The following is a 12,133-nucleotide window of genomic DNA, read 5'->3' as shown; positions in this document are numbered from 1 at the left end:
CAAAACTTATTAAGATATTACTTCCTTTAAAACCAACCTATATAGAGAACTAAAAAACAAGCTAGACTTCCTCTGATGCCAAGCCAAGAAATTACATATAATAAAATATATAATAAAATCATCTGGATTATTACAGACTTGGTTGCACTTGATATAGTAAACCCAAAATTTGAAGAAAGCCACAGAACATTACAGTTTAGAATTTGAGTGATTTGAGCCCTGGTAATTTCTACAGAGGAAATAAACATTAAGAAGCATGAAAGAGCCTGATGGGAGAGGTTCACTTACATGATCCATAAATTAGAGAGGTTGCATAATTCCTTGTGAACACAAAAATTTTAAAATACAATTGCTACTCGCTGATGATGATAATAAACAATTATAAACCCACCATAGTAGATTACTTTACAAAATGATAAAGCAGTGCAATTTATCAACAACTTACCTTAAAAGCATTTGGAACCTGAAGTTTTGGTGATGGAATTCCAAGGGCATAGTCAATTAAAACCATGGACAAAATAGTGAGAAAGACAGCAAAGTCGCTGACAACAGAGCGTACCTATGATTATTGAGAGAAATGACAATTTTAACTAAAACATTCAGCTATGACTCAAGATTTTTCTTCACTGTTTTAGTACAGCTTACAGTTTCAGCTTACAGCTAAAACAATGCTTATTCTGATACAAATTTCTAACAGAGGAAAGATGCCCTGTCTACTTCACCAGCAGTTAAGTGAATTTGCAATGCAAATGGAATTCATACTTGGACATGATTAATAACAACGTTGGAACTGAAATAAATAATGGCACACACCTTTGTTGGGAAGTACCGGCTGGTTTTGAACTGCTTCAGAGTGGATGAGAGAGTTACTGTGGAGAAGAACAAGATGACAGACCAGAAGAGGACGTCTGGAACGTAAGGGCCATGATGACCACAGGCTCGCCCAACAAACTCGCCATGAAACTTTTTACATTCCTACCAGGGAGAGAAAAATAGTGTTGTTCTAAAAATTATCCATGCTTACACTAACATTTTCTTTCTAATTTCTTTCCTAATTTGTACTACTAGAAATAGTAAAACAATTTCTAGATATTTATTCTTTTAAAACTTAAAACTCACTACGTTTGTATCTAGTCTGCATGGAAAATTCCCAAAGGAATCTCTTTTTTTAGCCATATTAAAAGATGAAGTCGCTAAGACATATCATAAATAAAGTCATTAACATAAAAACAGGGTTTCTTCAAACTCAGCAAGTACACTGATTTATTTTCTGTGTACAAATACAGATTTACACTTACTAACACTCTCCAAGTGTGGAAAGCAAAGTTCAAAAGGCACAAAGAGAAAGTCTGCTCCTGGTGCATTCTCAAGAACTGCTTTTTTGTTTTCACTTCACAGCCCCAGCAATTGAAGAAAAAGCTATTTAGGACGCATGGCATTGGCCTAAAAGCAGCCCAATACATTTAATACCACACGGGGGCAGCACATCCTGCAAATTGTCTTTCTCTTACAACAAGAGCTGATAAAATGCCTGAAAACCCTAAACCTTTAACATCAATTATATTTAATATAATTTATTATCAATATGCAGATACAGTAGAAAGCATTTCCAGTACTTCTCCACTACTACCCTTAGTCATCTAAAATCATAAAGAGTAGCTCTAGAAATGTGAGCTACCAGCTCTGGACTCACAATCCTTTCCTTCTCCTTCCCAATCCCTCCACACTTATTAAGAAAAATTAAATGCAGCCCCCATGAAATCAGGGGTTCCAGGAAGAAACATCCTGCCAGATCAGGATCTTTTTGTATTAAATCAAGTGTGTCACTGGCTCATCACACTCACTGCACAATTATCCTGATATGGGAAACTTTGTCTTTGAAAAAAGATTGTCTTGGGAAAAACCACAATTGCTATTTGATGACTGTGAGACAAAGGAGCACAAGGTTTTTTATACTGCTACAACAGTAAACTTGGGATGAAGTTCATCATATGCCTCTTGAAGAGGATTTTGTCACCATCAAAATCCTCTTCACACTTGTCCAAAATCCTTTTATAATACTTGGTCCAAGATCCTTTGCTCACACTTGGTTTGTCTTGAAAGCAAAAAATAATCATTGGGTTTTAAGAGAGAATGAGAATCCAGATCTTCAGAAACTTGAAACATTTCAACTAGATAGAAGAAGATATGAGCAGTAAAAGAGACATAATGGGGTGAGTCTGACCAAATATTTACAGACAGCAACGTCTAATCTCTACAGCAGAAGTTTCTTGATGATGCTTGCAAGAAACAAAGACAAAAGTACAAAAAAAATCAGTTATTTCTTTGACAACTACAGGGAGTCATGGGAAAAGTTGGTCAGTTATACTGCTACCTATGTAAACTCAAGTTTTGGTAATAAGCTTTCACAGAAGTTTTTAAGGGTTTTATATAATGCAGCCAGTCTTTTACATTTATAGTTAAAACAAAATCTGTTATTTTAAATCTCCTCAGCTGCAAATGTACTCTGAAAAACACTGTCAGAGATCTGAGAAAGTGAGAGGAGGAGTCTGCTCCTGCACAGATGCTCTTAGAGTGTGCTGCAATTTTGAGAATATTCATTCTGGACTGCTGGAATCCCTCAGGCCAGCAGTTCTCAACTTTCTTTCTGCTGTTGCCACACCAACAGAGTTGAGGAGCAGTCCCTGCTCAGAGGAAGGCATGGAAGCAAGACAGAGCAGCCATGGAAGACAGCTCTTACTTAAAACGAGTTCTTCTGCGTTCCTGCCTTTGGAAAAAAAAAAAAAGAACAGTATCTTCTGGAGACAGTCCACTGGATTGGCTTTTAAGTGTTCAATTTGATTATGCCTATGATTTGGTTAATTCAGTTATCTCTTCAGTCTGGTGTCTTTTGCACTCAATTCTCTTTGACTGTGTAATGAAATGATCCCTGTGCGAGAAAAAGTGGTGGCCCAATCTCAACACAACATTTTAATCAAGCTGTAAATGTCACTTTGAAAAAGGCAAACTTGAATTATAAAATCCTTTAAACATAGAAAAGTGTACTGTTAAGAAACTTGTTACAGATTCATGCAAGCCCCACTAAACGGCAGCTTTATCCCCTTCCTCCCCTGGGAAAAGAAATTACAGAACTTACGTGAGAAAAAAGTGGCCATTGAAGAGAAAATTTCTCCCCATCCTCTTTTTTATAGCCTGAACTACTGCAAGAGTGTTTTAGGGAAAATAAATGCTTCTGATTCTTTCTACACAAGGGAACTTGGGTTTTGCCATCTGGCAGAATTTAGGACAAATTCATTGTCATTTGACATGTTTGACTTAATCTCAGCCAAGCTCTTGTGCTAGTGTGTCAAGAAGGTTCCAAAGCAGGGCATAAAATGCACACACTTGCTGCAAAAAGCTTACAAAATGAGATAACACTATAAAGTTCATGTTAATTTTTGTTAAGTATCTTTTATTATTTATTTGAACAAATATGAGCAGGAAAATTGGTATTTTTTAAAATATTTTTGTTGCAGTAAGATGGACAGAATTATTTATGCCTATGCCTTTATTTATTAAGTTCCAAAATTTACTTACTGACACAGTCAGGTTCCCCCATGGCACATCAGATGCAGATATATTGTAATCCTGCCAGTATTGTAACGTTTTATTGCTAGGATGCTCTGGTTCCACACAATTGCATCTGAAAAGAAATATATTCTTCCTTAATAATGAAATATATATCAGATATTAGTCTAAATTATCAATTTTAAGATACATTGAAATTATGCTCTACATTGGCAGATAATTTTAGTTCAAATTAGTTCAGTAAATGCATGCTTTGAAGCAGTTTGTAGTTCAGTAGCCAGTGCTATTACTGGAGTATCATTTGCTGTGAGGTGCATATGCATATATAGTACGTAACGTGACATATTCCAACCACTGATCACATTAAGTTTTACCACCTGTTTTCTTCCTTGTCTATGGATACTTCTGAGCACAGTTTGTAATACTGAGAATATGCTGGCCCTGTTCCACCCTCTTACACCTAACATTTCTCTACATGGACATTAGATGCTATGTACAGCTCCAGGCTGATCCATTTCCCAAATAACAAACTCTCTGTGTCCTCTTTCTTTCCTAGATGGAAACGTGCCTTTGCATGCAAAATTGCCCAACTACCCAGTCAACTGTCGGGGCTCTGAATGTCAGGATCACCAGCACCAAAAGCTCTCTGAACTCTGTGTCCCTTGTTTCTCTTTTCCCCACAGCTGCTGTAAAAGCACACTTTTCATTCTAAATTGTGTATTTTAACACGCAAAATGTGACGAGGCAGTGTAGGAGGACAATAAGTAATTTAAAAATAAGTAATTTAAAATCAAAATGAAATCTTTAAAGCCTCTGAAGCAACTGTGGGAGGTTTTGTCTTTGACAAAGCCTTCAAAACATCCAGGATACTCTGTAGGATCCAAGATGTCAAGTGTGCTTTGCAATACGCTTTAAATTAATTCTACTTTAATAATCTATAGCACCATTGAGTCTGCTAGTATTTTAATGTGCTTATGATGACTTTAAATAAATTTTGTACTCTCTGATAAAGTTTTCAGGAGTAGCAGGGGACAAGATAACATCTGACTATCGCGTGCAGAGCCACTGAACATAAATTGCATTACAGCTGTAGCAGAATATCAGTTTATTCACTTACCTATGCTATTTTCTATGTGACTGTTTATCTTTCCACAAAATGACAATACTCATCTAGATTTGTATGATTTTCTATATATTAAATTCTACCATCTACACCATGAGGACACAACACTGACATTCTATTTCAATTACAATACTATACATGTGACAACAGCTGCATTTAATACATAGAGAAGAAAAGATGCAGGTTGTCTTTGTGCAATTTCTTGCTTTTATTTTAAATGCAGCTATTTCCAAAAGAAAGAGAAAACCCCCACAGCCCATGAACAAAAAGGAAAGGAAAAAAAAAGAAAAAAAAAGCAACTGCATTCAGAGAAGTAGAGGGCCTGAGCCAAAAGTCCTTGACTGGATCTTTCAAACATATTTAATATGCTTTGGATCAGGCCCTAAGTGCAGAATGAATGCGTGTTGAATGCGTAGTTCAAGGTATTACAGGATGGGTTAAATGAAGCACATCACTACCAGTGAGCTACAGGAGCAGAATAAAGCCAACAAACAGTATGGCTACATCATGTATTGCAGGGGAGTATTGGATGTTCATGCAACAGTACAGAGGTGGCTGTGTGAGGTTACTGCTGTTTTCTGGGAGCACAGGAGCTCCCTGGCCCTGGTGTCCATCGCCGATCGCAGGCTGGCCGGACGCCGGGCCAGGGTTTGATTACAGCAGGCCAGGGTGCAGGGGCTGCTCACTCAGTCACTTCCTCACTAGAAGGGGAGACTGTGCCTGTCGTCAGCACTACATGGTACAGCTACACTTGCTGCAAACTGCAAAATTACATTTAAAGGTTAGAGGAGCCAAAATTTCTATTTCCTCAGAAATGTGACACTTGAAGCTATACTTTAATACAGCTCAGGTAAATCACCTTCAGATGAGATCACCTATTTATTTCTATAGCAATATCACTTTCCTCCTGCACAGCATTCCAGTCTGGTCTTTACCAAGTTTCACAGGCATTTAGCAATGGCCAACTGATCATCAGTAAATAAGGGACTTGTGCAAACTACACCCACACAGACCAAAATCGCCCTGCACAGTGCTTCTGTCACTGAATGGGGGCAGAGCTAGGCCCTAACTGTGGAGATCAGATCCTGTTTCTACTCAGAAGACCATTCAAACAACAACCTCAGTGTTTTGATATATACAACATTGCATTGCTTTCAATATTGTACGTGTTTTGGCAACACTGACATTTTGATGTGAGATTGTATCATGGTATTACTCTCTTCCAGCATCCCACTAATTGCTTAACATTATAGAACTGTGAGATAGTAAAACATTCCCTGTCCGTCCCAGAAAACACAAATGAAGGTACCATTCAGTGCCAAAACATAAAAACATTATCTACCAAAATGTGTTGTTTCATAACAGATTTAATTGCTTCAATGATAACTATTTCCCAATGTAACTGACCTTCAACGATAATCTCACATTAATGAAATAATGCTTCCTACTTTAATATTTTTAGTATTTTAGTCTCTTTCATTGCCATTTTTACTTTGAGTAGTTTTGCCAGAAAATGCAAAATACGCTGAATAGTTAACACTAACACAACCTTCTATTTTCCTGATAAAATATTACTCAGAATGCTGGAATAAGCAAAAATTATTTCCTCTTGGGAGTTCAAATGCTCTTACATTCTTGTAAAGTTGTTTGAAGTGCTGAGCACTTGCCCACAACAAGGGATCTGTGGGGACTTTATGCTATTACCAAATGAGTAATAGACTATACAAACACCTGTATTTTCTAAGCAACATATTCATCTTTAAATACAGTACCAACTTAGCAATGTACTCTTGTGTCTTTGAGTGATAAGTCAGCAATCATCTCCTGGTACTAAAAGATTCAAAAGGATTCTTTTGATTCTCTTTCACGCTGGCTAGAATAAAGGCAGGGAACAATCTGACACCGGTTTTGGTAGCAAAAGCATAGGTGTCACTATGTGGGGGGGAAAATCTTTGCTGCCAACCTCAACACATCCATTTCATCACACCGATGACAGAAATAAATAATTTTTCATCTTTACCCTTTTGGATATGGCAAGACATTCTGACCTCTTGGTAGCAATTCAGATGTTTAGCATGGGTGACTGTGCACTCCATGGTGTCTGGGATATCCATGATGACTTGGCACATACGAGAGGATCTTCGTTGACTCATACCTTTGTTTTCAAAGCAGCTGGAGTCTGAGAGATCCAAAGTGGCACTAGATACCCAGCCACAGGCCCCTACCTGTATTTAAAATGTCTGTATTTTGCAGCTAGACAGATATCAATGGAGCTTGTTTTCTTTTAGGGTATTTAAAAATCTAATACAGCCTAATAGAAAGTGGATTATACTTCTGAGGTAGGTAAATAAACCATTTCAGACAAGATAGTCTTCAGACAACTTAGAACTGTTGTAAGATGAGAACTGACAAAATGAGAACGTAACAAAGAATAACCTGAACCTGCTAGCTAGAAACAATAACCAGAGCAAGGAGTCTTTATCGCCCATACACCTTCCAAAGCACTCAAGAAATCTCAGGCAAATCAGAATGGAGAACAAAGGTAGATTAGAAATAAAAAATGATAGGACTGCATGAGAGATGGGTATCCTCTGGAGCCTGTACCTCTCTTCCTTTTATAGGAGGATCAAAATTTCAGCTTAATCTTCAGCACCAATTCAACTGTAACACACAGGCAGTATAAGGTCACTCTCCACTTCCCTTCTTTGTCCCTCCCTAACTCCCCACAATTTCATAGCTGTTTTAGGTTTTGGTTCATAAGTCTCAATTTCGTTCACTTCATTAATGAGAGGCAGCCATCCTAACTTGCTGCATGCAACATCTACAACTTGTCCTGTTTTCAGAGAGCAGAGCTAGGATCCCACAAGAGCAACTTCAGGAAATCTCAGATAAATATCAGTGTTCTTTGTTCCACAAAAGGAATAGTTATTACTATCCTTAATAGCACCAAAAAGACTGTCTGTATTATCCCTCTTTCTCTGGACTATGGGAAAGGGAATATTAGTTAGCAAATTAAAAACCTATCACTATATACGTCAAGTTGGGGAATATTTTCCCCCTCCTTTTTAGATTAGCAATAAAATATAAATAACATGGCTGCTCAACAACTAAAAGGTTCTTTACTAAAACCACTTGCATCCTGACTAATTTTCTGTTAACTGAAAAACAAGAAACTTATTTCCTACATTTATTTTTTCAATTCAAATTAACCTCAGTCTAGTCTTTCCAATCCTTACAATATCCACCTCTTACTCCTGCTTCTTTAGATTGCTTCTTCACCATTTTCTTCTTATTACTCTGTCATGCATGCTCTGCTCCCCACACAGACTTTAATGTAGCATGGTGCCTGTCCAGCTTCAAAAAAGAGCCTCAGACAGTGTTTTTGTGAGTAAATACACCACACTTAAACGGTGCAGCTCCCTTTGAAAGCCCCAGGACCATTCATCCCACAGCAGTCACCATTTTTCAGTAGCAGGTTTTCAAGACTAGGAGGCACTATCAATGATTTTATAAAATTCAACAGGCACTGGTTTAGATCTCTTATTTTTCCAGAATTTACATATTGTATGCTCCACCTATTTATACTAGATAAGGATATGATCTATAAAAGATGCAACTGCAGCTTTTCCTGATTAGTCAATATACCATTTCCCCCTGCTAGAAGGGAAAAATGCCTTTCTGGCTCACTTAAGATAGCCTGAGAATGAGATTTGCTCTATATGAATATTTATAATACCTAAAAAACTGCAGGCAAGTATGACAAATAAGTTGCAAAATGTGCTTGTTTAAACAATATGTCTCACTGAAGATCAGAGCACATATTTGGTAATATGAGTAGGAAGGTTTTCCCCTAGCACAGAGGATGCTCTGAGTGTGCTGTGCACTGATCACATAACAGAGGAAGATGACAGCATGAAATGGAAGATAACATCACTAGGTTTGTTTTTAAAGTAAGGTATAGGTATTCTTTATGTTGCATTTACAAGGCTGAAGTATATTAATAGCACTATGCTATGCATGTTTATGTCTCCTCCAAATACACCATTTTCGTGGGAATTATGGGCATTCACAGAATCCTTCTGTTTGTCTAACAACTTCTATGGGAAGAGGACAACAATAGTATCATAAAATAATATCTTCTCTGCTGTCTCATACCTACAATTCCTGCAGATCCCTGGCATTTTATTTACCATATATTCCTTCTTGTGCCAACCTTCATACCAACTAAATCAAAGGCTCAGTGGATAAAAGACTGGAAACAAAATAATTAATAGTGATGGAAAATGGACTTGTCAGTTAAGTTCTATTCTCAGTATCATGAAACCCTTTCACAGCACAGCTGTCATGGCAAGACAAGATTTTTTTCTTCATTTATTTATGAGCTCTGCCATCCTGAATTACAACCACTGTTATGTGGCCCATCTCTGACAGTCACGAACATCAGTAGGCATCCACAAATATTCTCTAAGGTTACAAGGCTGTATAAGTTTAGTTGGTTAAGCTCAGGAGGAAAACAGAAAAGCCTATGAAAGCACCTAAACAATGCACTCAGCAGTACAATAGTTTCACAGAGAGAGAAACAAATCTGAGAAGGGGAACTGATGTTAGCCCGAAGACATCTCAAAGAATCAGGGTCTTTTGGATAGCACATCAGGAGGAAAATAGTGTTTTTTGAAGGGGAAAGTCTAGAAAACAGATTTATAATCATACTGTAGCTTTGTTAACCTTGAAGGTTGGGTTTTATTAGCTATCTGCTGCAGTATGCAGTCCCTGCATTTGCAGCAGCACTATGGTGTGTGACTGCCATACACAGAAATTCCTGTGCAGAAAAGCAGTGCAACTCTGGGGATACTGACAATTCATCTGAAAGCTTTCACTGTGAAATACTTCTAGGATGTCACTTCACCCTACTTCCAAAGTTAAGAGTGCATATACTTGAGGAGAAGAGGTTCAGTATAATGCTGGTACAGAAATAATTACTGCAATACATTGCGGTGCTACATGGTCAGCTTGAGTTTCAACCGAGCAGGTGCAATGCATCAATACACATAAAGGTACCGTAAAAATCCACCCACAGATTTTATGTAAGCCTTCCTAGATTTTGAAGGCATTGTGTAGACCAGCTCCCAATTACAAACTGAATGCTGTGGGGAATTGCTTAGCAAGGAGATCCATTTCCAAAGTGGAGGCGACAAGTAGTAGGAAAGAACAAAACAAGGGGAGCACTCTCTGGGTTCAAATGAAGGAGAAAGGGACAAACAAGTCAGCTGAGTTGGGCAGGTACAGAGAAGTCTTGGAAAAAATAGAATAAAGAAAAATAAATCCTGGATTCCAAGGGTTGTCAAGAAGCAAAAGGAAACCAGCAGTTAAACTCAGTGATGGCACTTGCATGGTTCTGGGAAGAAGAGGGATATTCTTAGGGAAGGACACACAGTATATGGCACAGTTACTTAACTGTAGGAAAAAAGAACTATAAAGAAGGGAAACAGAAAATCTATTTTCCTATCTAACCTCAAAGAAATCATTACAGGAATTGAAATTCAATTACATGCCTGGGACCATAATGAGCAACACTGTGCTCATCATCGCTGACTCTTCTCATTCCACCTGCAGCTTAAGGGATACAGGGTATAAACCAACCTAATTTGCATCCAATAATGATGTCTTTAGATTAATTTGTACAGATAATGGAAGATTTAAAACTTACTTGTGCAAACAGTGGTATGCACAAAACCAATCTTCACAATGCCTTCTAGAAGCAGTAGTTTCTATAGCCTGAAATGATATTGAGATTGACATGATCTTGGCTCCCTAATTACATCAGAGTGGGATTTTCTACTCCTAATGCTTAAGTGCATGTCAATACCAAGACAGATTGCAATATGCATATTACTATGCCAAGAAATCACTTTAAAATTATTCAATGTAATCTGTTAATAATTGAGTAACTTCTGGTAAAGAATTATTAAAACAACATGAATTCATCACTTTGAAAAAAGAACTAATAAAAACCAAAAAGGTATATAAAATTCCTTTATATACCAAAAAGGTATATAAAGATCTAAGCAACCTCACCCTGAGAAATAACTGAACTTCTGTATTCTAAGAAAACTATCTTAAAATGCTTGTATTTTAAACACTACTAGATTGCTTTCTAAATCACATTCCTTTCATCCACAATGCTTATTCTTTTTTTCTTTTAAAACCAGGGGGGGGTTTATCTGCTCCAAAATGGGGTTCTCTTTTCCCAGCAAAAATAACATTCTAATATTTAATATACACTTTAAAACTGATGGGCATCAGCGTTCCAGACAGGTTTCACTAACTGGAGATATATTTGCTACCAGGGTAGGATAAAAACAGGAGGAGGAGAGTGCAGAAATAAGAGAGTTGCTATGCCAACCTACAAATGCTAATGGCTTGACAAATACAAAAAGGTCACATAAAAAAAAAAATAGAAAGAAATGCCCTGATCAAGAAGTATTTGTACTTAATTTAATAAACAATGTAGCTACTCTATTCAAGTTCCTTCAAAATAAAACAGTTTAAAAATAAGAAAATACAGCACAGTACCACACTGAAAATCAGGCTGTCTTTGTCCTTCCTTTGATTTATCACTTAAATGCTTTATTCTTTACCATCCATATCAAAAATACGATGTTTTAGGCAAAAGTTACATATAAATGCTGAATGAATTTGCCTGTAAGTAGATCACTGTATTTATTCTGTATTTCAATACAGATTAAAAAATAAAATTTAAAAATGAGTAAAAAGTGCATCATGCAAAAAGATCATGCAAAAAGGTATTTTTGTCATTTTGAGGTAGAATTCTGTAACAAACTCAAAATCTACCTTCTACTTTAAATGGTAAAATACTAAATGCAATTTTCAAGAAATCTTTTAGGAGGACATTCAGTTGATTTTCAAATATTTGGGTGTGCTTGATTAAAAACTAAAAAAAAAATCCCAACCGTTCTGAATGTTCTTCTTTGTCTTCTAAGGTGTATTACGGCAGATATTAGTAATGGCTCCTGTACTCTCAAATATAAGAGATGCATGCAGTGCAGTATTTTACATGAAATCCCTGCAACAGAGACTGTTTGTAACAGAATTCAAGTCCACCAAAAATACAGAATGGGTTTTCTTTTCACTTGAAATATGGTTTCAATTTGGTTGAAACACCAACCATTTAAAATTACTGCTTTCTTTGTCTTTCTAGTACTCCAAAGAGAGCACTAACAGAATGCCAATGACTTTTCCTGGGTCAAACTCATGTCTTCACCAGGGCAAAGGAACAGTACTGGCATGTAGACAGACAACCTGTGGACATCAGAGCACCCTCAGAAAGCCCATGGGAGAAAAGAGGACAGCTGGGCCACAGCATACACTAAAATTTCAAATGTATTCAGTGTTCTGACCAATTTATGATCAACTTTTGGAGTG

General features: G+C 37.0%; 1 protein-coding gene across 5 annotated transcripts in view; it reads right to left on the bottom strand.

Annotated features, from left to right (window-relative positions):
- Nucleotides 1-12,133, bottom strand: part of SLC4A10 (solute carrier family 4 member 10) — a 166,560-nt gene that overhangs the window by 19,025 nt on the left and 135,402 nt on the right. For all 5 annotated transcript variants that reach the window (XM_031057835.1, XM_031057838.1, XM_031057842.1 and 2 more), the window contains 3 exons: nucleotides 3,577-3,682; nucleotides 814-975; nucleotides 446-559 (listed from right to left, as the gene is read on the bottom strand). In XM_031057835.1, coding sequence (XP_030913695.1) covers nucleotides 446-559; nucleotides 814-975; nucleotides 3,577-3,682 — 382 coding nt within the window. The remainder of the gene's footprint in view (nucleotides 1-445; nucleotides 560-813; nucleotides 976-3,576; nucleotides 3,683-12,133) is intronic.

This window comes from Geospiza fortis, unplaced genomic scaffold, assembly GCF_000277835.1.
Source record: "Geospiza fortis unplaced genomic scaffold, GeoFor_1.0 scaffold112, whole genome shotgun sequence".
In the NCBI taxonomy this organism is placed as follows: Eukaryota; Metazoa; Chordata; class Aves; order Passeriformes; family Thraupidae; genus Geospiza; species Geospiza fortis.
The sequence above is the reverse complement of the archived record's forward strand: the minus strand, read 5'-3'. Positions and strand labels throughout refer to the sequence as shown.